At 50.8% G+C, this 27,674-nt stretch overlaps 2 protein-coding genes across 5 annotated transcripts in view; one reads left to right on the top strand and one right to left on the bottom strand.

Annotated features, from left to right (window-relative positions):
* The window catches only part of LOC115550332 (proton myo-inositol cotransporter), an 11,069-nt gene extending 5,898 nt beyond the window's left edge, over positions 1-5,171 (bottom strand). For all 3 annotated transcript variants that reach the window (XM_030365265.1, XM_030365264.1, XM_030365263.1), the window contains exons 1-4: positions 5,035-5,171; positions 3,583-4,264; positions 2,679-2,838; positions 474-682 (exon numbers count right to left, since the gene is read on the bottom strand). In XM_030365265.1, the coding sequence (XP_030221125.1) occupies positions 474-682; positions 2,679-2,838; positions 3,583-4,087 (874 nt within the window). In that variant the 5' untranslated portion in view covers positions 4,088-4,264; positions 5,035-5,171. The remainder of the gene's footprint in view (positions 1-473; positions 683-2,678; positions 2,839-3,582; positions 4,265-5,034) is intronic.
* A 184-nt stretch (positions 5,172-5,355) lies between these two features.
* Positions 5,356-27,674, top strand: part of lrrk2 (leucine-rich repeat kinase 2) — a 38,314-nt gene continuing 15,995 nt past the window's right edge. For both annotated transcript variants that reach the window (XM_030365227.1, XM_030365228.1), the window contains exons 1-28: positions 5,356-5,601; positions 5,990-6,075; positions 7,369-7,478; positions 9,471-9,559; positions 10,677-10,811; positions 11,468-11,602; positions 13,862-13,993; positions 14,550-14,669; positions 15,852-16,012; positions 16,339-16,418; positions 17,013-17,119; positions 17,275-17,404; positions 17,694-17,818; positions 18,377-18,504; positions 20,403-20,547; positions 21,063-21,202; positions 21,624-21,752; positions 22,001-22,171; positions 22,651-22,918; positions 23,297-23,500; positions 23,780-23,895; positions 24,306-24,360; positions 24,556-24,779; positions 25,069-25,325; positions 25,934-26,082; positions 26,288-26,381; positions 26,653-26,839; positions 27,084-27,265. In XM_030365227.1, the coding sequence (XP_030221087.1) occupies positions 5,394-5,601; positions 5,990-6,075; positions 7,369-7,478; positions 9,471-9,559; positions 10,677-10,811; positions 11,468-11,602; positions 13,862-13,993; positions 14,550-14,669; positions 15,852-16,012; positions 16,339-16,418; positions 17,013-17,119; positions 17,275-17,404; positions 17,694-17,818; positions 18,377-18,504; positions 20,403-20,547; positions 21,063-21,202; positions 21,624-21,752; positions 22,001-22,171; positions 22,651-22,918; positions 23,297-23,500; positions 23,780-23,895; positions 24,306-24,360; positions 24,556-24,779; positions 25,069-25,325; positions 25,934-26,082; positions 26,288-26,381; positions 26,653-26,839; positions 27,084-27,265 (4,067 nt within the window). In that variant the 5' untranslated portion in view covers positions 5,356-5,393. The remainder of the gene's footprint in view (positions 5,602-5,989; positions 6,076-7,368; positions 7,479-9,470; positions 9,560-10,676; positions 10,812-11,467; positions 11,603-13,861; positions 13,994-14,549; positions 14,670-15,851; positions 16,013-16,338; positions 16,419-17,012; positions 17,120-17,274; positions 17,405-17,693; positions 17,819-18,376; positions 18,505-20,402; positions 20,548-21,062; positions 21,203-21,623; positions 21,753-22,000; positions 22,172-22,650; positions 22,919-23,296; positions 23,501-23,779; positions 23,896-24,305; positions 24,361-24,555; positions 24,780-25,068; positions 25,326-25,933; positions 26,083-26,287; positions 26,382-26,652; positions 26,840-27,083; positions 27,266-27,674) is intronic.

Here is a 27,674-nt window from a genome sequence, read left to right on the forward strand (position 1 = left end):
GTACAGGACACCTCTGTTCTGAGGGTCACCAGGCTTTATGACGGCCGGATGAACTCTGGGGTCACCAACCAGTCACAAGTGGATGGGTTTTGAAACGGCTTGTACTCAACCTGCTAATTAATTGGCTTATATATCGTCACAGCGGGGTAACATTAAACACAGAGGAACAACTTCAAAGCATTACTTAACCAGGACCTGTAAGGATGATTCTAAGATGATGCCAAGATCATGCTAAGACCATTCTAAGCTCAAGCTAAGATGATGCTAAGATGATGCTTAGACCAAGCTAAGACCATGCTAAAATGATGCTAAGATCATGCCGAGATCATGCTGAGATCCAATTTATAGCAAAATGACAACTAGACAGGAAATGATCCCTCCAAAATAAAAGCCCCTGTACTGAGTGTGGTTTTAAAACAGAAGAACAGATAAAGTCCTGGGTGTACAGTTGGAGCTGTTGATGATGTCCTTACCTCCGCCCGCTTGCTTCTCCTCCTCCTCCACGCTGGTCCTGATGGTGTCGTACTCCTGGTCAACGCCCCGCCCCCCTCTGATTCGCTGCAGCACCACGCGGCCCTCCTGGCCCCGCCCCTTCTGCAGCAGCCAGCGGGGGCTCTCTGGGAGGAAAAGGAACCCCCCGAACTGGAGCAGGGCCGGGACCACCGACAGACCCAGCATGTACCTGGCGGGGGGAGAGGGTGGAGGTGGAGGTGGAGGGGTGTTGGATGGTGTTGGAGACGTGGTGTTGGGGAGGAGAGGTAGTGGTGGTGGAGGTGGTGGGGTGTTGGATGGTGTAGGAGAGGTGGTGTTGGTGGAGGGGGTGGTCGGGAGGAGAGGTGGACAGGTGGGGAAGGGGAGAGGTGGAGGTAGGCGTAGGGAGGGGGGGAGTGGATGGGAGAAGAGAGGAGGAGGCGGTGGTGGTGTGTTGGGTGGTGTTGAGGGTGGTGGTGGATATGGTTGATGGTGGTGTTGGAAGAGGGGGAGAGACAGTGAGGGAAAGAGAGACCATAAGGAGAAAGAAATGGAAGATGAAGAGAGGAGAGGGGCAGGGATTAAGATCAGAAGGAGACCTGAACAGGGTCGTCTCCTGACCCAGGATCAGATCAGAGCACGGACTGGCTGGAGACTGCCTGTCTCTCTGACCTGGGGACTTCATTTCTCTCTGACCTGAGGACTGCCTGTCCCTCTGACCTGAGTACTGCCTGGCTCTCTGGCCTGGGGACTGCCTGTCTCTCTGACGGCCTGTCTCTCTGACTGCCTGTCTCTCTGACCTGGGGAGTGCTGCTGGCAGGAGCCCTGCCTGTATCTCTGACCTGTGGTCTGCTGGTCAGAGACACAGGCCACGGTCTCACAACATGACCCTCATTGTGTACTGCTAATCACTGTCTGATAGAGGTGTGAATCTTTGGCTTCAGACGATTCGATTCGATTAACGATTCAGTAGTTGGCGATTCGATTCAAAGACAATTTTTTTTTTTGGAACGATTCGATTCGATTCTGTAAACCACGATTCGATTCAGTAACTTTGAACCAAAATTCTATATCCGTGAATAAACATGCAATAATGTGATACCCTTTGTCAATTTTACCATTATTCTTTGTGAAGCCAAAATGCTTCCACACTTTGGATTTCAAGTTTGCTGGTGCATTAACAATCTCGCTGCCGCTCTCTGCCATGTTTGAAATGCACCAGTAGAGGGTGAGGGAGAAAAAAAAACTCTTGTGGGACTTCCTTGCAAGCTGACTAGCTGATGACAGAGTCACGGATTACCGAGCTCCACTTCACAAAATAAACGTGTAAACTAAGTCTTAAAACATTAATCATAATCGATTCATACGATTTAAAGCATTTATATCGATTATTGGTGAAGCCAAAGCGATTCATTCTATTTATTTATTTTAGCAGATCGATTTAGTTGAATCGGTAGGACTGACAATCGATTCATCGATGCATCGCATGAATCGTTACACCCCTACTGTCTGACCTTTGCCCTGAAGGTCCCCTGTGTTGGCCCTGGTGTGTTATCCAGAGGCAGTATTGGTCGTCCCTATCATGGACTGGACTGTAGACTTCACAGCTAAGTCTACACTGACGTTGCTGCTTTTGTCAGCCAATACTTGTGTTCAACCAGTTTATCTGAAAAGGATTTTGTTGATCAAGGAGTCCCGCTGTCTGAGAGCAGGACTTCGAAGAGATGGCCAATAAAAGGGCAGCGATCGACAGAGCTACCCAGATCTGCACAGAAGGCTTCCCCAGAGTATATTCTGCTGGACATTTAAACAAATTCTTCAATATCGCACAGAGTTAGATCAGCATTCTGAATGCTCATGAAGATGGGCGCCCAGACGAGGCCAGATATTAATTTGAATATGCGGACGGTGTCACAAGGCGGTCTGAGCCTAAACCACATCCTCTGGGAAATTTAAATATAACTCTAGGGCTCTTCAAGATGTAAACCAACGTAGTAGTAGTAGTAAAGAGAGAGAGAGAGAGAGAGAGAGAGAGAGAGAGAGAGAGAGAGAGAGAGAGAGAGAGAGAGAGAGAGAGAGAGAGAGAGAGAGAGAGAGAGAGAGAGAGAGAGAGAACAGAAAGACAAAGAGAAGGGGTAAACTGTCTAATTAGAGGGGTGTGGTGCGCACACACACAAACGAGAGAGAAGATGATATCCTTGATGTACCTCCAGCCGTCCTTCTCCAAGTAGCTGAAGGCCCCGTCCACCATGCTGGCGCTGAACTGGCCCCCGGTGATGAAGAGCTGGTTGAGGGTGACCAGCTGGCCCCTGAGGTGGGGGGGGGCCACCTCCGCGATGTACACCGGGACCGTCATGGAGGCCAGCCCTAGCACACAGCCCACATCATCATCATCATCATCATCATCATCATCATCATCATCGAGCAGATACATGACACAGAGCTCTGTTCATTACTAACACTATCACTACTACTACGTATTAACACTGTCACTACTACTTATAAACACCACTACCTATAAACACCATCACGAACACCACTACCTATAAACACCATCACTACTACTACTACGTATACACCGTCATGTCTGCCCCACCAGCCCCTACAGCCCCCTAATGACCCTGAAACGAAGGGGTTGCTCTTCTGGGTCCCTAGACGTTTCTTCCTGGATCATTTGAGGATTTTTCCTCGCCCTTTAGGTTTAATCCGGAGATAAGGGGGTCTGTATAACGTGGCATATGAAGCCCTTTGAGACACGGTGATAAGGTTCTAAACAGATAAAATAGACTTGATAAGATAACTTTCCTCTGTTTACATGATCTGATCTGTTTAGTGTCTATGCTGAGCCCAACCTCTCTGACCAGGATCTAAGTGATTTGGTTAGGCTAGGAATCATCAGGCAGGGCATTCATAAACATTACTAAATTATCAAAAGGATACCCAAACATCAGCTTATGTCAGACATCTCCTGCGACCCGTATCAGGGGAGCCCTAGTGGGGTCGCGACACCAAGGTTGAGAACCACTCTAGTATATTCAAACACTTTCACACTAGCCTACAAATAAATACTTTAATAAAAGCTCAACAGAACAACAGAACCAGAAAACGTACCTATACCCAAGCCAACGATGACCCTTCCTAGGAGAAGGGTAATCTTATCCGGCGCGGTGCCCAGGACAACTCCGCCGACGCTGAAGATGCCGCTGGCCAACAGGATGCAGATCCGGCGGCCAAACACCCCGTTCAGGAAACCCCCCATTAGGGCGGAGAGCGCCGCGGCCCCCACGGTGCTCGACACCACCAGCTCCTGCCAAAGGGCGTCCAGGTGCATCTCTCTCTTCAACAGCAGCATGGCCCCGGACACCACCCCCGTGTCGTAGCCGAAGATGAAGCCCCCGAGGGCGGAGAAGAACGTCAATACGTACACGAACCCCGGCGTAGGGGGTCGGGCTGCGTCCGGGTCCTGGAGGTCGGTACCATAAGCGGTGACCGGGACTCCATCCAGTTGGGGGCTGATGAGGCTACGTTCTCCATCGTCGGTCGCTTTCTTCTCCCCGTCCCCCATGGGGCTGGTTAGGCGGCGCAGCGGGGGGTCATGGTGCTTGCTGCTGGACATGCGAAAGTGAGGCGCGTCGGTTACACCCTGGGTGTCCGGTTCTCGGCGGACGGTTTGGCGTCTGATCCGAAATCGCTGAGGGTTTTCTGTGACATGCCAGGGAAATGAAATCACGTCGCTGCTTATTGTCTGGCTAGTCTTGTTCCAGTCAGGCGTTCTAGTGTTACGACGGACCGCCTGGAACGAGATGCAGCAAATTAGCGTTATTGGTGAGAGAGGGGGCGGGACTTTGAGATGCTATAGCTTCGAGAGGCGAGTGAGAGAGTGAGAGAGATATGTCTGTTACATGTTTCTGACATAAAACTGTCACAGACTTTTCAAAATTCAGATTTATTCTCCCTTTTGGTTTGTAATTATGGTCGCTCTAGACTGTTAACAACTGAACCGGAAGCTGCGCGGTGGTAAACCGGGATAACGCTACAACCCAGGATCCTCCCTAAGCCTAGTCAGTCGAGCCAATAGCGATACACGGGGGCGCGGCGCGTTCCACAGGTGACCTCCCTCGAGGATTGTTATTATTGACAACTTGTCTCGTCGTTTAAACTCCAACCCAGTGCTACAGTCCATCAAACCATTCACTCTCCCCGCACAAACAGTCGTTATACATAATAACACCAACACTGATCGTCTTCAACTGTCTCGACGCCCATTTTTGCTAATCAATATTCCATCGTGGACCGATTGCCACTGGTGCACGTCACCCCGACCTGCTGGTATACAGGTTATGATGATGTTAATGGGAGACTGAATGCACCAGCTGTCTGCGGACTGCCGTAAAGTAAAACCCACAGATCCAGTCCTCATCAAACCTCCACTTCCTATAAATTCCTAAAGCGACCGCGGATACTAAAGGGGAGACAACCGGTAAAACTTTATAATTAACTCTCATAGTGGCGTGAGCTGTTCATCAAAGTAACCAAACAACAACATAAAGCGTCTCTTCTTACTTTGTTCGCTGATCCCTGCTCGCCTCTCCTCGGACGGGAGGTTTCAGACTGAAGTCCTGAATCCCAGAGAAGTCATATGACAGTCGGGAGGAAGCAACACACGTCACGGTGAACGCACGTCCGTCCGTCCGTCCCCTCAGAAACAGAAAGGGAACATGTCTCCGTGGAACTAGGAACCACCCGACGCATTCCTCACAACAGCAGCGATTGGCTCACCCACCCCGGGCTGTTGTGTTTGTTTTGACGTCCGGCTGCACCCCACATGGTCTTTTCTCCCCGTGTTGGTCCCCCGCTCTGATGCGTCTCTGTAACCGTCCTTTGGCGCTGCAGAGCGGCAGCAAATCGTGAGTAGATGCCGCATGACTCGAGCCTCATGTGGGCCACCGGATGATCAGTTCTCCGGACAAGCTGAGCTGACACCCTGGGACACCATGGTGAACAAAGAGGACCTGGAGGAGAGCATCAAGAAGCTGGTGGTCCGGCTGAGCAACGTGCAGGGGGACAGGCAGCTGATGACGCTGATACAGATCATCCAGGATCTGCTGTTCCACGCGCACACGGACGATGGTAGGACTACTACTCTGCTGATTTATAAGTGTGTAAATTGTGCATACGTTTATAGAGAGCTCAAACTAAAGGATGTAGGAGATTATACGCGTGACTGTTGGATATTCTGTATTTAAACACATCTATGTATACGTACATCTTTGTAAGACATTTTATTTCCCCTCTGTTTCATAAGTTCGAGTTCTTTTTTCTCAGTTGCACGCTTCTCTTTAAGTGTAAATTACCATGATAAGCCTCAGCATGGGGACGGAGAGCAGAGAGGTCTCCTCCCCGTCGATGTCCTCTCTGTTTCTGGTTCTGGTTAGGTAGGGGTTAAGGTAGGGGTTTTAGTTAGGTTTATGGTCCCAGCCTTGCTGAAGTCCTCTTTGTTTCTTTGTGGTCTCTGCAGCAGCAGAGCTGTTTGAAGACAAAGACGTCCACGTCCCTCTGATGCTGGTGCTGTCAACCTACATCGACAGCAAAGGAGTCCAGCAGGTAAAGATACAAAGACATATTGGCCCTTTAGGATTATTTCATATTTTAATCAATACCTAAAGAGCCTCGGATTGACTGTTGCTTGGGGTCTGGACTGAGACTCCAGGCTAGTTTAGTCCGGCTGGCCCAGGAGTATTATCCAATAACATTTAACAAAATTGACAGTCACTTCACAATAAAAAAAAATCAATTATATCACAAGTTGTGTTGTTAAACGTAGGTTTTGACAGTTTTCTTGAAAGTCAACTTTCAATCAGACTCAATCCGCTGCCACATTTCTTTGGGCTGACAAATCAAGTCTTTGGGGGGAGACATATCCCCCCCAGATCTATGCCCTGCCTGGGCCCCTCCTGGTCGACACGCCCGTGCCTGGACTCGCCCCTCACACCCCTGCCTGCCTTGTTTTCCAGGCAGGGGTGTGTCGAGCAGGAGGGGCGTTTCCAGGCAGGGAAACCTGCCTGGAAACGCCCCTCCTGCTCGAGACACCCCTGCCTGGAAAACAAGTGGCGCTCACAGCAGAGCCAAATGGGCGGAGTTCGAGTTAGAGAACGGTTTAAGGGTTATGGTTAGTTTAAGGTTAGGGTTATAGTTAGGTTTAGGGGCTAGGGTTAGGTTTAGGGGTTAATGTAAGGGTAATAGTTAGGTTTAAGGGCTAAGGTTGGTGACTGCTGGAGCAGTGACACTCACACCTGAGTTTTAGTTTCCTTCGTTGTTCTACCTTCAGAGGCGAGCCACGCCAACTTCTTAAAAGGACTGAATCATCGTCCCTCGTTAACCTTTAACGATCCGGCTGAAGGTTAACAAGGCGTCCCAAGCCACTTTAAGAGCTGGCCTGTGTCGGCTGAGCCTCCTCAGTCCACATGACGGGGACTGGGGAGTGGAGCGTCTGAGCGCGTGCACGTTTACACGCTGCTTCACGCTGCTTCACGCTGCGTCACGTCATGTGACATCACGTGTAATTGTGCACGCGCTCAGGTGATCATATACAGTACATATTCATCCATGGTGTGGTCTTGTTCGCCCCCCCCCCCCCCACAATCACATAAAGGTACGGAATACAGACGATAATAATATTATTTGTATAATTCGAATGATTATTGCACAGTAAACTGTTGACATACAATCATAACATAATGTAACCATATAATGTATGCAGAAATAGCTACACAGTGAAACCAGCGATGAGTGTAGTGTGAATTACAAGTGACTGGCCGACAGGTTACGGCTCTACACCTGTAGCCTCTACATCAGGCCGTTTATGGGCTGTAACTCAACCGGCTGTCTCGTCTCCAGGTAGGCTGGTCGCTGCTGTGCCGTCTGATCGAGATCCGGCCCAGGACGCTGGACCAGTTAACGTGCTCACTGGAAGAGGCCCGAGAATGGGAGGTACTGGCTGTGCACCAGTAAGTGGAGCCTGCTTTATACTAACCCAGGAGCATCTGTTAGGGCTTGATACTCATTTGACCCTCATTTTATGATGACAGGGTATTCATTATAATGGCTTGGTGCATTTCTCTCCCTTTTTCAGTTGGCACGCTTTGTGTTGTAAGAGTTCAAGGAAGGAAGTGGGGTGTGTTATCCCCATGGTTCCCACACACACACGCGCACACACACACACACACACACACACACACACACACACACACACACACACACACACACACACACACACACACACACACACACACACACACACACACACACACACACACACACACACACAGTGGTGTAGTCTATTTTATTGTAGTGGGTATACTGTGATGATTCCCTCCCAGCCTCGTACAAACCCGTCCCACCGGTACGTGTACGTGTGTGGCGCTTATGGGGTGTCGCACCACACTCACCAACGCAGGGTGAGTGTAAGAGTATTTAAGAGTATAACGATTATCAACAATCATGGAAAGCTGAGTAGGTTTATCAGTTTAAATAACAGTATGAACAAATAGAACACAAAAATGAAAAGTTGTCCTTTGTATATCTATAGTAGCAATAGCACATGCTAAACAAGGACAAAATCTACTCAAAATAATTTAATGAACTGTTTACAACCATGGCTAACCAGTGCATGAGAAGGAGATGACGACTAATGTTTCACGCTTTCAATTGCTCTAATTTGAGCTCTTACTGTTGTTATCTAACATACCATACAGTAGGCCTAATTGAATTGTGTAAAAGTGTGAAATTACTGCACCTTAAAAATGACCATGAATTAGCTATACTCTCATTTGCATAGTGATTAACATTATGAATTTCAATTGTGCAAACCAACTGTATGTTGGCTGACATTTACCTAACTTTTTTTCCCTCCACTCTAACCAAGGATGCCTGTTTTTAAATTCCCTAGCCTGACACCCAGTCTGAAAGGCTGGCCAGGGGGTTCTCATCTAAAAGTAACAAGGAGATATAAAGTGGGATTAAAACATTGTCTTCTGTTGACTACTTATTATGTGGTTTACACATTAATATGGGAGTACTGGACACACACGCACGCACGCGCGCGCGCGCGCACACACACACGCACACACACGCGAGAAGGAGGGGCCGCTTCGCGCTTCGTAATAACAGAGACAGGGCAGAACGCGAGCAGTGCGCGCAGGGGGAATTTTAGGAATGGTGAATGTAGGAGATAACTTCCCCTGCTCAAAGTATTTTATTGCAGTTATACCCAACCGGTATTTGCGAAAAATAAATACAGAAGTGAAAGAGCTGTCACAAGACGATTGATACGTATCCGTGCACATTTTTAAGTGGGTATACGCAAATCCTGGTGCGTTCCTAGTGGGTATACGGCGTATACCTGCGTATCACGTAGACTACACCACTGCACACACACACGCACACACACCATGCTATTAGCATAGCCTCTTTGTGTTCCTTCAACGTCACCAAACTAACGGGTCTAGTGCTCGAGCCGAGTCGAACGTTCACAAACTACCCCTGTCTCTTCTGAGTTGTGGTTTTATTAAAGAAGTTAAAGCAGTGACAAAATGGCATAGATCACTACATTGAGGACATGCTAAGAAGTTATTAAATGAACATAAGTTTGGCTTACATTTACATTAAGAGCATTTAGCAGACGCTTTATTCCAAAGTGTCTTGCAATAAGTATATGTGTCAGAAGAAAGAGAAACAACAATATATCGCTATGGGTACAGTAATGATGTTCATAGAACCAAGTGCCAAGCACTAACCATCACTAGGTTAACCCATTCCCCGTATACAACAAAGATAGCTAGGATAAGATGCTACACAGAGTACTATTTTTAAGTGCCACAACGTACAACATAAAATAAGTGCGTACATTAGGTTGGTTCACTGGCCCTTTAAGCGCCTTCCTGAACATGGCCGGTGTGGCTGGGTGGAGGGGTCTCTAACGTGCTCCGGCCTGTCTGCAGGCTGCTGCTGAAGGTGCTGTCTCTGTACAGCAGCGACGTCAGGGTGACCATGGTGGGTCTGCGGGCCCTGGCTCTGCTGCTGGGGCAAGGTGAGACGTGTGTGTGTGTGTGTGTGTGTGTGTGTGTGTGTGTGTGTGTGTGTGTGTGTGTGTGTGTGTGTGTGTGTGTGTGTGTGTGTGTGTGTGTGTGTGTGTGTGTGTGTGTGTGTGTGTGTGTGTGTGTGTGTACTATTTTCGGCTCCCATTGTCGACCGTTTTATTCCCAAAATAACTGACCTTTTTGAATTGGTTCGGACAATATAATCACTGCCTACTATCTACACACACACATACCTATAGGCTATGCACACACACCTGTGATAAACTAACAACGGAAGAATGTCAATGTCCCATGGCATGTTAAACTATGCTTTATCTTTTAAGTCACTTTACCAGCAACATTGAAGAAAGTGGTGAAGCAGACTTGTGTCGCTACTATCCAGCAGACCTTCTGTGTTACAGCAGCACATCCGATCTAGCTGAATATATATATATATGTAAGCATATTTATAAAATAAATACGAAGAGCAGAAAGCAAACCGCCCGTTCAGCCTGATCTGAGCTCTTCTGCTATCAGACTCTAGATGATAAGACTTGTCTGATTTGTGAGACTACTAGGAGTACAGGCTGCTATGGTTACTCTGGTAGTAAATTTCCAGTTTAGTCCCTAATGACGGCCCTCCCTGTTTAATGGCTTCAGCCCCAGGAATCCACAGTCCTCAATATGACATAGGGATGACACTTTAGGCCTTAAATGATCCTGTTCTTCGTGTGTGTGTGTGTGTGTGTGTGTGTGTGTGTGTGTGTGTGTGTGTGTGTGTGTGTGTGTGTGTGTGTGTGTGTGTGTGTGTGTGTGTGTGTGCGTGAGAGAGTTTGTGTGTGTGTGTGTGCATGTGTGTTTTATTGCCGATGTTAATTGTCTGTTGCATTATGAGTGTCTTTATAAATCTATTATTCTTATCATACCGCATACTGATGCTAGTTTCTCTAAAAGTGTGTGTGTGTGTGTGTGTGTGTGTGTGTGTGTGTGTGTGTGTGTGTGTGTGTGTGTGTGTGTGTGTGTGTGTGTGTGTGTGTGTGTGTGTGTGTGTGTGTGTGGACATCTGACACGTGTTATTGTGTGTGTTTGTGTGTGTACCTCTGACATGGTGTGTGTGTGTGTGTGTAGACATGCTGCCCCTCTTGGTGTTGGAGGAGGAGGAGGAGGTGTTCGGTCTGCTGGTTGAGGCCATGAGGAGGTTCTCCTCCAGCGAGGAGGTGCTGCTGCAGGGCTGTACCTCCCTGCAGCTCCTCTTGGAGAGAGGTAACACACACTCACTCACTCTGTCTGTCTCTCGCTCTCTCTACTACTCTCTGTCTCTCTCTCTCGCTCTCTCTCTCTCTCTCCCTCTCTCTTGCTCTCTCACTCTCTCTACTGCTCTCTCTCTCTTTCTCCCTCTCATCAATTAAATCACAAATATCCTTTACGACATGGAAAAAAATGATCTTTCTTTATATAAATAATTACAAATATTAAATGAAGACATAAAATACAAGGGATATGTGTCTCCAACTCACTCTCTTTCCCTGCCTCTTTTTGTCTCTCTCTCTCTGTCCCCCTCTCGCCCACTCCCCCTCACTCCGTCCCTCTCTCTGTCTCTCCCTCCCTCTCGCCCCCTCCCCCTCCCTGCGTCCCTCTCTCTGTCTCTCCCTCCCTCTCGCCCACTCCCCCTCCCTGCGTCCCTCTCTCTGTCTCTACCTCCCTCTCGCCCACTCCCCCTCCCTGCGTCCCTCTCTCTGTCTCTACCTCCCTCTCGCCCACTCCCCCTCCCTCTGTCCCTCTCTCTGTCTCTACCTCCCTCTCGCCCCCTCCCCCTCCCTCTGTCCCCCTCTCTGTCTCTCCCTCCCTCTCGCCCACTCCCCCTCCCTCCGTCCCTCTCTCTGGCTCCCCCCCCCCCCCCCCCCCCCCCCTCCATGCAGTGAGTGATGACCACCTGGTGGAGTTTGTTGAGACCCAGGATCACCTGGTGGTCCTGGGGACCCTTCAGGGGTCCCGGGTCAGACCAGACCTGCTCCTGCAGGCCATCAGGGTCCTGATCCCCCTGGCCGGACCTGGTAAGACCGGACCCTGACCCCACACCCACCTCTCAAAGTTTTTCCACACTTTCTTGGTGTTTTCGCACATTTTGGACATTTTGGTAAACCCTTTTATAGTTTGTACACAATAGTTTGCAAAAAATGTAAACTTGTGGAAAAGTCTAAAGAAGAAATTCAACAAATGATGGAGAAGGTTTCCCAATGAATTTTCTCTAGTTCCGATTTTACAAAAGCACTTAAAATAGTACTTGGCATCGTGTAGCATCTTATCCTAGCTATCTCTGTTGTATACTTTTGAATTGGTTAACCTAGTGATTGTTAGTGTTTGGCACTTGATTCTATGAACATCCTTACTTTACCGACAGCGATATATTGTTGTTTCTCTTTCTTCTGACAAATATGCTTACTGTAAGTCGCAAAGCGTCTGCTGAATGCTTTGGTCTCCTTGTTTTTAGTATTCTGGGTGTTCTTGAGTATTTATAGTCTAAAGTGTTTATATATAAGTAGAGTAGCTATTTGTGATGCGCCGTATCTAAGAGTTGGTACAAAGAGACTTAATAAACACTTTTTATTGTTGATTCAATGGGACCCACGTGTATGTTCGCTGGGTAGTTTCCTCTGATTCTATTTGTGGCGCTGGTCAGGAATACTCAGTAGGCTAGTGGTGCAAACACTGGACTGTGTGTGTTGTGCCCTTTACTTAAAATCATTGTTAATTAGCGATAAGATGTTTGTCCGTCCGGCCCCACAGCCAAGAGGTCTTTCAGATACGAACACTGTGGTCGTCCGGCTCCATAATGACATTATCTGCCCGATGAGGGGCAGAGATAAGTATGTGATTAGAAAGTTACTAGAAGGATTTTTTTTTTCTTTTTTTATAGGAACATGTTGCCAATGTGCAAATATTATTAAATTACTCAAACAGGACAAATTGGACTTTTGCGATATTAAAGGGGAAATATCATGAAAACAACACTTTTCCTGGGATTTGGGGTGTTGTTTTGGGTCTCTGGTGCTCCCACACGCATACAAAATTTGAAAAAATTCTGTACATGATTTTGTCAGTGAGATACACATTTCTGAAAGTAACACGCCTACAGTTACCAACCGAGCTAGTCAGTTTCGGTGCCCCCTCCTAGGTAGGAAGGGGTCACTCCTGAATATTACCTCCCACTTCCCCACTCCCCTCCAATCAGAGCATAGCTACGATTTTGTGGACCAGCGGACGAGCAGCTCCGGAGGGGGGAACTCGGCGGCAGCCCGGTAGCTGAGCTCCGAGAGTACAATCCCTTTCTCTGCCGGACTGCCGCCAGAGCTTCGGCGGCAGTCCGGAGGAGGAGACATGGAGGAGAAAAGGATTGTACTCCCGAGGCCAAAGTTCCTTTCCCCCAATTCTTCTCAACCATGGCCAAGATATCCCCCACTACGAGTCTTGCTTGTTGTGGAAGTACCAGAGACGTCAGACGCAGTCTTTATGATTCATAATATCATCCGAGGCGCACATAGCTTTTGGCCCTGTTATTAGATATAATATTATATAAATACCAATATATAATATTATTATTATTATAGTATATTATATAGATATAGAGCTCCAGGAGTCTGCAAACGGCAACCATCCCTTCTCCTCCATGCTGTGGTTCAGTCTGACAGCTCATTGGTCAATGGGCAGCAGCTCATTTGCATTAAAGCTACAGACACCAGGAACAGCGCATTCTGAAGGGACTGAAACAGAGGGGAATAGCGATAGGGAGAATTTTTTCCTAAAAGCTATTTCCAGCCAAAACTTAGAAAAAAAAGCTTAGAAAACATGTTGTCTGGAACTCAAATACTGTGTTTACTTGTTGGGAAAACACCATAATACGTCTCCTTTAATAATATTGAGCTTAATTCTGAGGCTCCATCTTACTTGAACTATATAACGTTATATCATGTGTTGTCAACGTTGTCCTATATATATATATATATATATATATATATATATATATATATATATATATATATATATATATATATATATATATATATATATATATATATATATATATATATCTCGTCTTTCTGTCTGTCTATCTTATGAGAACTATCTATCTTATGAGAACTATCAGTGACACATTAAACAAACATCAGGCTGATCTATGTTAACATCCTTAGTAACCCTGCGTGTTTCTTTGTGCTTGTGTGTGTTTCTTTGTGTGTGTGTGTGTGTGTACATGTGCATGTGTGCGTGCGTGCGTGTGTGTGTGTTTCTTTGTGTGTGTGTGTGTGCTTGTGCAGCCAGTAATGTTGAGATGTTGATGTCCGGCGGCGCCCGGGTTTACAGCTCGCTCATCGCCGCCATGGACGCCTTCCCGGACACTGAGGACCTACAGGAGGCCAGCTGCCGCCTCCTCAGGAGGTTAACATCAGGTACGGCCCAGGGGGTCAAAGGTCGTCCTGTTTGGAACAGTTCTACCGTGCACATTCTCAAGGTGTGATGTGATTGGCCGTTTCAAAATTGATCCTGTAGTGACGTGTGGGCGTGTCTACCCACGGAATAATGGATAGATCAGCCAATCAGCTGGTCCAGCTCACACACATTCACACCAACGGTGGTGTCAACCACGTAAAGCGACAGCCAGCTCGTCGGGAGCAGTTAGGGTGAGGTGCCCTGCTCAGAGGCACTCGGCTAGGTGGAGCTGGGGATCAAACTAGCAACCTTCCGGTTAATCACCTCTACATGCTCTGACCCTCCCCTGGCGTTGTGCTTCTTTTGTGGGGAGAATAAGCCAACAGTTGCATGAAGCAAAAGCCCATGTTCCTCACTCAATTGTCAGTATTTTTCTCCAAAAAATGTTTTGCGCCGGTGGAGGGGGTAAACTGTTAGTTAGTTTCTTTAAAAGTGTGTGTGTGTGTGTGTGTTTGTTTGTGCGTGCGGCTGCGTGTGCATGTGTGCGTGCGTGTGTGTGTGTGTGCGCCCCTCCAGAGAGCTACTACAACATCCTGGTGCTCAACGGGGTCCAGAGGGTGGCGGTCCGGGCGTGTCGGACGTTTCCCGACAACGCCGAGCTGAATGCTGCCGCCCTGTCCTGCCTGGCCGACCTCAGTGAGACCTCACTCACCCACCAAGTCACTCACTACCTCACTCACTCACCCACCAAGTCACTCACTACCTCACTCACTCACTCACCCATCCAGTCACTCACTCACTCACTCACTCCGTCTCTCAGTGTCTCAATCACTCACTCATTCACTCACTCCGCTACCCAATCCCTCACTCATTCACTCACCCACTACCTCACTCACTACCTCACTCACTCACTCACTCACTCACTCACTCACTCACTCACTCACTCACTCACTCACTCACTCACTCACTCACTCACTCACTCACTCACTACCTCACTCACCCACTCACTCACTCACTCACTCACTCACTCACTCACTCACTCACTCACTACCTCATAGAAAATGTATAGACAGTTGTAATAAGAAAACAGTTGGTATAATATACATTTTATGAAATATGCAGTTGTTATAATATGCAGTGAATCACCAGTGCCAGTACTGAGGGGGAGGGGGGGGGGTTGTACAGGTCTGACAGGATATCCTGTCGGGGGAACTCATGACGCGATGGTGAAGCCCAGATCAAAATAAACCACAAATCTGGACATTATGTCCTCGGTGATAAAAGCGGTGTGTACAACTCAGCGACAAACCAGGGGCAGTTGGCATGTCTGAGTATAATGGACAACGGTTAGAAATTAAACTAATAAAACCAATTATTAAGTTAGTGAAATCAGATATGGTGCTTTCCAGCAAAGAGATCTGCAGCATGGGAAAGGAAGTAATCCAGCAATAGAACAACTTCACTGTGTCCTCCTCCTCCTCCTTCTCCTCTCTCCTCCTCCTCCTCCTCCTCCTCCTCCTCTCCTCCTCTTGTCCTTTTCCCTCTCCTTTTCTACTCTCCTCCTCTTCCTCTTCCTCCTCCTCCTCCTCCTCCTCCTCTACCTTCCTCCTCTTCCTCTTCCTCCTCCCCCTCCTCTTCCTCCTCTTCCTCCTCCTCCTCCTCCTCCTCTACCTTCCTCCTCTTCCTCTTCCTCCTCCCCCTCCTCTTCCTCTTCCTCCTCTACCCTCTTCCTCCTCCTCCTCCTCCTCCCCCTCCTCCTCCTCCTCCTCTTCTACCTTCCTCCTCTACCTTCCTCCTCTTCCTCTTACTCTTCCTCTTCCTCCTCTACCCTCTTCCTCTTCCTCCTCCTCCTCCTCCTCCTCCTCCTCCTCCCCTCAGCCAGTACCATCGTGCAGAGCCAGGAGGTGGCTGCTCAGGGCCTGGAGGAGGGCGAGGAGGAGGAGAATCGGGGGAGGGAGGAGGTTGGGGATCTGGGTCTGGGCTGGATGGAGGTGTGCTGCTCCGCCCTGGATCTCCACCCTGCAGACCCCAACGTTCAGGTAAACGGACTGCATTTAGACAGCACTATTCTAACCCGTGGCCACTCAAAGCACTATACAATATACGGCTTAATATTCTACCCATACCTGGGGAGGGAGGGAGGCAAATGCACACGCACACAAACACACACTAAGGCCTCCATTCCTCTGGAGGTAGAGGGGGGAATGGTACAAGGACTGCATTTATGGAGCGCTTTCTAACCACCGGACACTTTTGGTGGGTGATCTCTGGGTCTCTGTGTACTCCATGCCTCGTCTGGGGATGATCTCTGGGTCTGCATATGTTCTCCTGCCTCGTCTGGTGGCTGACCTCTGGGTCCCCACAGGAGGCCGCCTGCAGGGCCGTCCACCGCCTGCTGGTCCACGGCGCCGGTCTGGACTACTGCCTGGAGGAGAGAGAGGAGAGGTACCCCCCAACCCCGCCTCTTCCCCGGGGCCCCGCCTCCCTATACCCCCCCCACCACCGCCTCTTCCCCGGGGGTCCGCCCCCCTATACCCCCCCCAACCCAGCCTCTTCCCCGGGGCCCCGCCTCCCTATACCCCCCCCAACCCCGCCTCTTCCCCGGGGCCCCGCCTCCCTATACCCCCCCCAACCCCGCCTCTTCCCCGGGGGTCCGCCCCCCTATTCCCCCCAACCCCGCCTCTTCCCCGGGGGTCCGCCCCCCTATTCCCCCCCAACCCCGCCTCTTCCCGGGGGTCCGCCCCCCTATACCCCCCCACCACCGCCTCTTCCCCGGGGCCCCGCCCCCCTATTCCCCCCCAACCCCGCCTCTTCCCCGGGCCCCGCCTCTCTGTACACCCTGTTTGTAGTAGCACCTGAGAATAAACTCTCATGTGAGGGCGTTTGAGTGACTTTGTGTTAGAGTTACGTTAAGGCTTTGAAATGATGGCTTCTCAGATGTCAAACAACCAAAGTATTCCATCAATAATTTTGTTGCGACAAAAAAAAAAAAGTGCTGCATGAGGACAGAAAAAGCGACTACGGGTCTTGTGTCTCCAGGCCTGCGGTCCACAGACAGCTGATGGCGGCCATGTTGCTGCACTCATCCGCCCCGGGCGTGTTCACCGCCGCCAGCGGAGCGCTGGCCTCGCTGCTCACCCACGACGGTGAGCCGCGTGTTTCTAACTTCTACCACCGTCCCGTCCTTCTGCTCTGACCCCCGGACCTTCTGCTCTGGGTGTTACTGAAGCATCCTCTCCCCCCCCCTCTCTGAACTCCTCTCGGCTGTACTAACCATGTGCCCCCGGGGCCGTGACCCCAGGTACGATGCGCTCGCTGCTGCTGTCCAACGGCCTCCACGTGAACCTGGTGGACATGATGAAGAGGCACGCGGCGTCGGAGGACATCTGCCTCAGCGCCTGCAGACTGCTGACCCTGCTCTTCCAGGGGAGGTGAACCACCCAGTCCTCCTCCTGAGACATTTACATTCAGGGCGTTTAATATACAGTAAGGATGTTCATAGAAACAAGTGCCAAGCACTAACTATCGCTAGGTTAACCCATTCCCCTTTATAGAACAAAGACAGCTAGGCTAAGTACTGTTTTTAAGTGCCAGGACATACAACATACAATAAGTGTGTGAGAGGGTTGTCGGGGTGTCCAGGTGAATTGTGACCGGTCCCAGAGGCCAGAGTGTCTTGATTGGCCCATACCAGAACCTCTGGTCCTCCTCCCTGTGCAGGACGGCAAGCCTGGACGAGCTGAACATGGCCATGACCCAGATCCTGAAGACCATGAAGCTCCACAATTTCCAGCCCGAGGTCCAGCTGGAGGCCCTGCAGGCCAGCCTGGTGTTCCTCTGCCCAGGTACCCTGAGTCTGACCCCCAGGTACCCTGAGTCTGACCCCCAGGTACCCTGAGTCTGACCCCCAGGTACCCTGAGTCTGACCCCCAGGTACCCTGAGTCTGACCCCCAGGTACCCTGAGTCTGACCCCCAGGTACCCTGAGTCTGATCCACAGGTACCCTGAGACTGGGTCTGATCCCCAGGTACCCTGGGTCTGATCCCCAGGTACCCTGAGCCCAGGAGAGACCCTAGGGCATGGACAGGCTAGTGTTGGAGGTGATGAGGTTACTGGGTTTAGTCCCCTGGTAACTAAGCTGTCAACATTACACAAAAAATATAATAATGTTTTAACAAAAGTATTTTCGCCAGCTCCAGTCCCTCTGTACGCAGTTGAAGATGGATTTGAGTTTGTGTGTGGTGTATCGCTTTGGTTTTGTTTGTAGGAGTAATTTTTCTATAAATTTTGCTTGTCCAGAAATGCATTTAAATAAGCCCCATCAAGAGGAAGAGTTCTGGACCTCTCTCATTTCTGAACCCTGCCTCTGGTCCTGGCCCTGACTGTGGGGTCTCATCCCACAGACCGCAGCTTGCGGGAGAACGGGGTCTCGGTGGGGGACCCCGATGCCGCGGACCTGTCCCTGAGGGTCCTGAAGAACCAGTGCGTGCTGGAGGGCGCCCACGCCGTGTACCTGGAGGCCCTGAACCGGGTAGGCCCCCTTCAGGTCCTCGGGCCTCGCCGCTCCTCGAGCCCACCCCTGTGTTTGTTTTGAAGGACCCTGATTGGGTAGGAGGGGTCACGCCGCCATCGCTCAGAGAAAGCGAAAGTCGATCATCAAACTCGATAACATTTACATTTAGGGCGTTTTTACCAAGAGCGACTTGCAATATGTAGGTAATAAGTTTGTCAGCAGAAAGAGAAAAGACAGCATATCGCTGTCTTTTCAACCATAAGGATGTTGCAGCAACCAATAATGTAATAACGGCCATTAACGTAATGACTGCCAATAACGTAATAATTTAAATGTAATAAAGCCAATAAAGTAGTATTGTATAAAGTTGTTGAGCCAATAACGTAATAACTTTTTGCCAATCTAATGTCGCTCTAAAGCTCAGGCTGGCCCCAAAGCTGTTTCGGCCGATTCAAGAATCCCAGATTAAAAATAAAGCTTAGTTTATGCTACTGCGTAAAGTGCTCTCCGTAGCCACTCACAACGATGGAGACCGCGGGGCTGTCATTGGTCAGTTAATGTTTCATTCCCGCAGCCCCTAGCGTTCCAGCGGTGAATTACAATACCATACTGAAAACTGCAACGCAGAACTTCGAAAGGCTCATGACTCTGTCGAAGTGTCTGCGTAGTCACGGAGTTGGATACACAGAGTACTATAATGGAACTCTAAGTTACATATAAATCCAAATTGACCAGAAATTTAAGCATGTGTTGCAAGATGCAATATTAAGGCTCAGTGTGACAGTTTCTCTCCAGAAATTGAAAATAAAATGAAGTGATACCGCAGTGATTACATTATTTGCTGAGTTACATTTTCAAAGGATCTTTTTAATACAAGGACAATAACGTAATAACCAGCCAGTAATGTAGTACGTGATTACCTTATTGGCAAAAAGTTATTACGTTATTGGCTCAACAACTTTATTACATTATTGGCAATTTATTACTTTACTGGCTTTATTACATTTAAATAATTACGTTATTGGCCGTTATTACATTATTGGTTGCTATATATGTTCATAGAACCAAGGGCCAAGCACTAACATTCACTAGGTTAATCCATTCCCTGTTTAGAACAAAGATAGCTAGAATAAGGCGCTACACAATACTAGGTACTATTTTTTTTTAAGTGCAAGGATGTACAACAAACAATAAGTGTGTTAGAGAATTACAACTCTTCTCTGTCTTGGTGGCGGAACGAGCTCCCTGCCAACGTCAGGACTGCAGAGTCGCTCACCATCTTCCGCAAAAGTCTGAAGACTCACTTGTTCATAGTTCACTTTGACTCTGCATAGCCTCCCCCCTACACACACAGAGAAATACACTGAGGAAAACACACAGAAGAACACACACAGGGGGCGTCACACAGAGGAACACACACAGAGGAACACTATCAGGTCATCAGAGTTAATTCAGATTGTCGTCCAACTTAATAATAGAGATAACTTAACAGCATTCCGCAGGGAACGGCATCCCCGCACTGCAGCACCGGGCTCTGTTAAGCACTATTTGACTCGGATTAAAGCGATACGCTGAGACATCTCAATTATCGTTTCAATGTCTTTCTCAGAATTAGACGAGATGTTAAAGTCTAACTTCATCAGTAGGGGAGTTCTCTGGGTTAGCCTCGCTTACCGCTTCTATTGATTGTGTGTGTGTGTGTGTGTGTGTGTGTGTGTGTTTGTGGGTGTGGGTGTGCGTGCACTTGTGTGTGTGTGTATTTGTGCGTGTGTGTGTCTATATATGTGTGTGTGTGTGTATTTGTGCGTGTGTGTGTCTATATATGTGTGTGTGTGTGTGCACTTGTATGCGCGTGTGTGTGGTTCTGTGTGTGTGTGTGTGTGTGTGCGTGTGCGTGCACTTGTGGTCGTGTGTAGTTCATCAGCAGTCCAGCCATCCAGACATGCGGTCTGAGGGTGTTGTCCGCCCTAGCCGACTGCTCTGGTGCAGTGGACCTCCTCTGCCAGCAGGGGGCGATAGACACCGTGCTGCACACGCTACAGATGTTCCCCAGGGATCGAGGTACAACAACTCTGTGGTACAAACCTCCACCTTCACATTCACATGAGGTTAACACACCGAAGACCGAGGGGATGCATGAGTCAGGGTCGTAGACCTGGTCCTCAGAGCTCAAGCTGTGGGGTCTCACCCTGTGTTGTGGTCCTCAGGGGTCCAACTGCGGGGTCTCATCCTGTGTTGTGGTCCTCAGAGCTCCAGCTGTGGGGTCTCACCCTGTGTTGTGGTCCTCAGAGCTCCAGCGGTGGGGTCTCACCCCGTGTTGTGGTCCTCAGGGGTCCAACTGTGGGGTCTCACCCTGTGTTGTGGTCCTCAGAGCTCCAGCGGTGGGGTCTCACCCCGTGTTGTGGTCCTCAGGGGTCCAAGTGTGGGGTCTCACCCTGTGTTGTGGTCCTCAGGGGTCCAGCGGTGGGGTCTCACCCTGTGTTGTGGTCCTCAGGGGTCCAGCTGTGGGGTCTCACCCTGTGTTGTGGTCCTCAGGGGTCCTGCGGTGGGGTCTCACCCTGTGTTGTGGTCCTCAGGGGTCCAGCTGTGGGGTCTCACCCTGCTCCAGCACCTGGTCTCCAGGAAGAAGCTGTCCAGGGTGATGGTCCCGGTCCTGGCCTCCGTGGTGGTCTCGTCCCTGGGCCAGTACGCTGACGACCCCCCCCTGCTGCTCAAGGTCAGCTGGAGCTCCTCCCCCTCCCTCTCAGACACGCCCCATCAGGCCTGCTGAACACGCCCCTCTCAGCACTGTTGAATACTGGATCCTGATTGGTCCGTGACACCTCAGCCTTTAAGGGTTCTGAATCATTGCTACAAGCAAACAACACAACAGATCACAACAAAGCAACACAATACTACTTTTTCCCAGACGCAAAAATAATATGTTCAATTTACCACAGAGAAAAATTAACATTCTAATTTGATAAAAAAAAACACAAATATTATCAATAAAAAAAAATAAGAAAATAATAAATTTCAAACTGACCTTGTCTCGCTGACCAGCCGTGGCGGCCATGTTGGAGGTGGGTTTCCGTTTCGGCAGCATTCTATTGGCTCGGTGGTCCTGAACGCCCCTCCCCCCCCCCCCCCCCCTCCAGGGCTTCCTGGTGGCGTTGAGGATGATGGACGCCTGCTCCAACGCCGCCGCCGACCTGCAGCGGGAGGACTTCGACAGCCACGTCTTCAGACACGTCCAGGAGGACACGCCCCCCCACCACCCCCCCTTGGTGAGACCTAACTCCCGCCCCCCCCCCCCGGGTGAGACTGGGTACAGGAACAGAGGAACCTTACTCACCACTGAAGGGAGCTTGAGGGGAGACTCGGCGGCCATGACAGGACCCGAAAACATCAATAATAAGAAGGGAACTATAAATAAGAATACGCAAATAATGACCAAGAATATGCTCTTTCTCTGCCTCTCCATCTCCCTCTCCCTCCCTCCCCCCCTCCCTCCCTCCCCCCCCCCCTCCCGTAGCTGCGGCGGTCGGCCTGCCTGTCCCTCCTCCGGCTGTGCTCTGACCCCGCCCTCCGCTCCGTCATGCTGGAGAAGGCGTGCGGCGACGACAACGTGGCGATGGCCGAGTGCCTCGTCGTCATGGGCGCCGACGTCAACAGGAAGTCCGGAGCGGAGTCCCTCATCTACCAGGTCAGAGGTCATCGGGCGTCCGTCGCCGGGCAGCGCTGAGCCCCTAGCAACCGCAACAGGGTTACCGCGGAAACCAACACAGGGATATCATGGGGATAAAAATGAAATCTGTATAATATATGATATATAATCTATCTCCTGTCTGTCTGTCTGTTATATATGATATATTTAAATGTATCATATATATATGATATATTTATACGTCTATCAATCTGTCTGTCTGTCTTTCTATCTCCTATTTCTCTGTCTTACTCTTTAAACTGTCTGTCTCCCATCTATCTCTTCCTATCTATCCTCCCCACCTCCCTCCCCTCACCCCTCTCTCCCTCCCCCCTTCCACCCTCCCCCCTTCCTCCCTCTCCCCCCCTCCCCTCAATCTCCCTCTCCCCTTCCCCCCTCTCTCCCTCACTCCCTCACCCCTCCTCCCCCTCATCCTCTCCCCCTCCCTCCCCCTCTCCCCCTCTCCTCCCCCCTCCCAGGTGTGTGAGCGGGGCGGGCCCCTGGAGCTGGTGGAGCTCCTTCTTGGGGGGGGCGGGGTCCCGGAGCAGCAGCTCCGCAGGGCGCTGGGGGCCAGCGTGCGGCGAGGGGACGGTCCCGCCGTGGTCCTGCTGCTGGCCCGCCTCGGCCTGGACCCCCACACGGGCTGCCTCACCCTGGGGGGCCTCCGCCTGGGCCGTCTAGACCCCGCCTGGCTGGGGCCCCTGCTGGCGGGGCGCGGGAGGGGCCCCAGGGAGGGGGAGGGCCACGGTAAGGGAGCGGGTGTTTGTAGAGGAGTGAGGGAGGGAGGGAGGGGGGGGGGGGATGGGGGAGGACGATAGGGGGTGCGGGAGGGGGGCTGGGAGAGGGGAAGGGGAGTAGGGAGGACGGGAGAGAGGGAGGGAGGGTCGGGAGATAAGGAGGGAGGGGATTGAGAGAGAGAGGGGGAGAGAGGGGGGGAGGAAGAGGGAGAGGAGAGGAGAGGGGGGGAGGGGAGAGGGGAAAGGGGGGGGGGAGGGAGGTTCAGCATAAAGGTGTCTGCTAAATGCCCTGATTGTGAATGTAAAGACTATCTCTGTAAATAACACGCTAAACAAGAGGTGGAGGAGGAGGATGGTGAAAGTGATGAAGACTCCCTCTGCGGTCCAGGTCCAGGGGACCGTCTGGCCCAGTACGTCCGGTCCCACCAGAGGCCCAGGAGCAGCGCCGGGCCCGGGGGCGTGGCCATCCCTGGGGGCGTGGCCGACCTGTGTCTGACCCCGGGCGACATATCGGACGAGAGCGACGACTCCAACCTCAGCTTCCTGTCGGTGGAGGACGGGCCCTTCCTGCCCGAGGGGCTGGAGAGCGACGGTGAGAGGGGGCGTGGTCTCAGTTTGAGAGGGCTTGGTCACGGTGAGAGAGGGTTTGGCCAAGTTACACTAGACAAAAAAAACAACGATGTCTTTCGTAGACGGCTCACCCCGCTGGATTGCTATGTCAGTGCTACATCAGTGCTACGTCAGCGCTACGTCAGCGCTACGTCAGCGCTACGTCAGCGCTACGTCAGCGCTACGTCTACCTTGTAGTAATAAACCTTTATTTAAAGTGTTGTTCGTTGGTCTCGTCTAACTGATGTCTTTCCTCTCGCAGGCAGTGATTCGCTTCCGGGAGCTCCCTCCCCAAAGGCCCTCCACCAATCGGTTGAGGAGCTGAACGGGGGGGTCCTGAGGATGGGCCTGGGGCGTCCCCGGTGTGCCAGCGAGGAGGTGAGGCCGGGCTTCACTTCATCTCAGCTCCAGTCAACAAGTTCTGCCACATTTTGGTCAAATCTCATTGGCTTCTTCTCTAGCATGTGTTACTTATCGGCCAATCCAATTGGTTGACTAATTTGAGGTAGGCCAATTGGAGTTAATTAGACGACCAATTGGATTCAATTAGTCGAGTAGATTCTTATTTACCTATTTCGTAAGAAGGACATTGAAACACAAACTTGAATGGACAGTAAAAAAACTAAATGGCAACAGGCTCATTCCAGCTCTTTCTTTATCCCTATTGGCTCAATGTTCTAGTCAGGTGACTCATAATAATAACTTGTAGTCCATAACTCAAATGCTGTGGTTGGCGGCCCTGCCTGTCCTGGGGCGTCTCTAACACACGGTGGCGCTGTGCTCCCCAGACCGCAGGGCGCCAGGACAAACGACACAAACACCGGAGCGGGAGCTTCACCAGAGGTACGACAACTCCTCAGTCTGATCCCAGCGCTGCTACTGTCAGATCCTGGGTCGGTGGGGTCAGTTAACATACAGATGTGTACCTCGTGTGGTTAGACAGGTCCTGTACAGATGTGTACCTGTATGGTGAGACCCGTCCCAGATGTGGACTCCTCTTTGATCTTCTCCCGGTGACTAAAAGTTTTGTCCCCCCAGGGATCCACTCCCCAGGGATCCACTCCCCCCTGCTGGGCTCCGGGGGAGAGCGGTCTCCCCCCCTGACAGTGGACCGGGTCCGGGACCTGGACCTGTCGGGGAACGAGCTGGACTCCGTGAGCTGTCTGAGGGACCCGGGCACGGTCCTGCCTCACCTGGAGCACCTGCTCCGTCTGGACCTCAGCCACAACTGCCTGCTGGCCTTCCCCCCGGAGCTGTGTGCGGTACGGAGTAGACCTCAGGCAGAAACTATCATTTGATATAATATTGATTGGTTTTAATTCTTGTACTTTTGAATATTTTGTACATTGTTTTCAAGTTTTTATGGCGTGTGTCCCTGTGTGTCTAAGTGCCCTTGGTGTGTGTGTGTGTGTGTGTGTGTGTGTGTGTGTGTGTGTGTGTGTGTGTGTGTGTGTGTGTGTGTGTGTGTGTGTGTGTGTGTGTGTGTGTGTGTGTGTGTGTGTGTGTGTGTGTGTGCGATCATGTGTGTGTCTTTGTGTGTGTGTGTTCCAGAGCCTGAGCAGCCTGACCCGTCTGGACCTCCAGGGGAACAGGCTGAGCTGGCTGCCCCCGGCCCTGCTGGCCCTGCCCTCCCTGGGCACGCTCAACCTCTCCCGCAACGCCCTGCTCAGCCCTCTGCTGCCCCCTGACCCCGACAGCGTCTGCTGCCCGTCGCTACGGCAACTGAACCTGTCCTTCAACCGGCTCGGGGCCGTGCCCCCCGCCCTGGGCCGGGTCGCCCCCCTGCTGACAGAGCTGCTGCTGGAGGGGTGGGTGGAGCCGGCAATCAAACTCTGTTCACGTAGCGCTGCTCTTTGTGTACTTTATTAATATAGAGACGATACATTTACATTTACATTTAGAGACGTAGAATACATTTACATTGAGGGCGTTTAACAGACGCTTTGATCCAAAGCGACTAACAATAAGTACATTTGTCAGAAGAAAGAGGAACAATATATCTCTGTCAGTACAGTAAGGATGTTCATAGAACCAAGTGCCAAGCACTAACAATCACTAGGTTAACCCATTCCCCGTATACAACAGAGATAGCTAGGATAAGACACGCTACACAAGGCTTAATTCTGTTTTTAAGTGCCAGGACGTGCAACATACAATACATACAATACAATACAATGTACCTTAATAATTCATGATGATGATGATGACAAATCACCTTGTTTTTTTGTATTTTACTAATGAAACGTTTTGTTCGTCGTAACGTAAAGAGCGGAACCATTCTTTACATTCTCTTCATGTCATCTAGTGCAGTGATTCAACTGGTTGGTCGCATTTGAGAAGGTCACAAACTGCTGATGTGTTTTGGTCTCACTGTGACGTGATCTCCTCGGTAACCCGGGCACGTGTTCCTCCTCAGTAATGAGATCCGTGTTCTGGGAGCTCCGCTGGGTCTGCAGGAGCTCAGGGTGCTGGACCTGGGTAGGAACATCATAGAAGACATCTCCTCAGACTTCCTGATCGGCTGTCCCAGGCTGGAGACCTTCAGCGCCTCCATGAACAAACTGGGTGAGTAAATCCAGTCGGGGTCATATGGTTAGAAAGGACCTTTAAATACCTCCTGTCTTGTACAGTTTAAGTACCTCCCACGTGTACTGTACCTTTATATACCATCCCTCGGTACTGTACCTTTAAATACCTCCCATGTTTGCTGTACCTTTGCTGCACTGTACTCGTCTGTATTGTGATGTGATTTTTCGACTCTGATTTTAAGGTTCAATCTGCCAGCTGCCTGCCAGACTAACGACTTTGAAACTGTCTGACAACCGCTTCAGAGACGTCCCTGAGGTTGTGCTCCGACTCCCCAAGTGAGCCAACAACATATTTTCTTCTGTATTAAAATTGTATTTAATATATATATATTTTTTCTTTTTCTATTTTTAATCCAAACTGAATCCTGATTGGCATACGCTGGAGGACAGCGTTCTTACTGGCCTATATTGGCGGAGAACTTTCTCGCTGGCGTCCCTTGGTGGAGAACGTTCTTAATAGTCTATATTGGCGGAGAACTTTCTCACTGGCGTCCCTTGGTGGAGGACGTTCAGCCGTCTTTATGTCTCGACGTCCTCGTCTCTGTAGCCTGCGGTCGCTGGACCTCAGGAGCAACGACATCGCGGTCCTGCCGGGCCCGCGAGACTGGGCCTCGCTCAACCTCCGGGAGCTGATCCTGGGCCAGAACCGTATCGCCGCTCTGGACCTGAGCGGACCGGTCTACAAGTGGTCCCGCCTGGAGAAGCTGCACCTGGGGAACAACAAGCTGACGGAGGTAAACGCTCCCTGACGAACAGCAGGAGCCTCGTCGCGTGTTGTGGATCTGGGTCGTGGGTTGAGGTCGTGGTTCTCTCGCTCTAACCCACTCTGCCTCCTCCTGAGCCACAGGCCCCACCAGGCCGTCTGATCTTCAAACTGTAAATGTGGCCGACGTTCCCCTGAAAGACACCAAGGCCCTGAATGAACCCAGAAGCCTTCTCTTGTCCTCCTGTCCTCCTGTTCCCCGGATCCCCCTCCAGGTTCCCCCTCAGATCGGAGCCCTGGAGGAGCTCACCTCTCTGGACCTGAGCCACAACGCCTCCCTGCGCTCCTTCCCCGACGAGATGGGCCGCCTGGGCCGGCTCTGGGACCTGCCCCTGGAGGGGCTGCGGCTGCAGCTGGACCTCAAGCTCATCGGCAGCAAGACCAAGGACATCGTCAGGTCTGTCTGCGGGGGGGGGGGGGAGGTGTGGCTCCTGCTGTCTTCGTTTGTACGAAGGACATCATGGTGTAACGTCTCAAGGAAATGTTTGCGATTCTCGATGTCTGTAGGAGTCCGCTGTACTCAGAGTCGTCCCATTTCTTTGTGTTTCTTTCACCCCCTGGTGACGTTCAGAGCGTGTTCCCTACCTCAGGGAGGTTGGAGGTAGGTGGTAGGAGGTACCTCAGTGGGGTGTAGGGATGGTCCTGGACTAGGGCTCTCCGCTTCAAGGCTCCTGTTTCCCAGCAGGTCCCTTCAGTCTAACTGAGGTGCCTCATACCTCCCTGATACCTCAGTAAAGTTGCAGGCTCCTACCCCCCTGAGGTACCCCCTACCTCACTGAGGGTGTAGGGATGGTCCTGGTCCTCTC

Source organism: Gadus morhua, chromosome 9 (genome assembly GCF_902167405.1).
Source record: "Gadus morhua chromosome 9, gadMor3.0, whole genome shotgun sequence".
Classification (NCBI taxonomy): Eukaryota; Metazoa; Chordata; class Actinopteri; order Gadiformes; family Gadidae; genus Gadus; species Gadus morhua.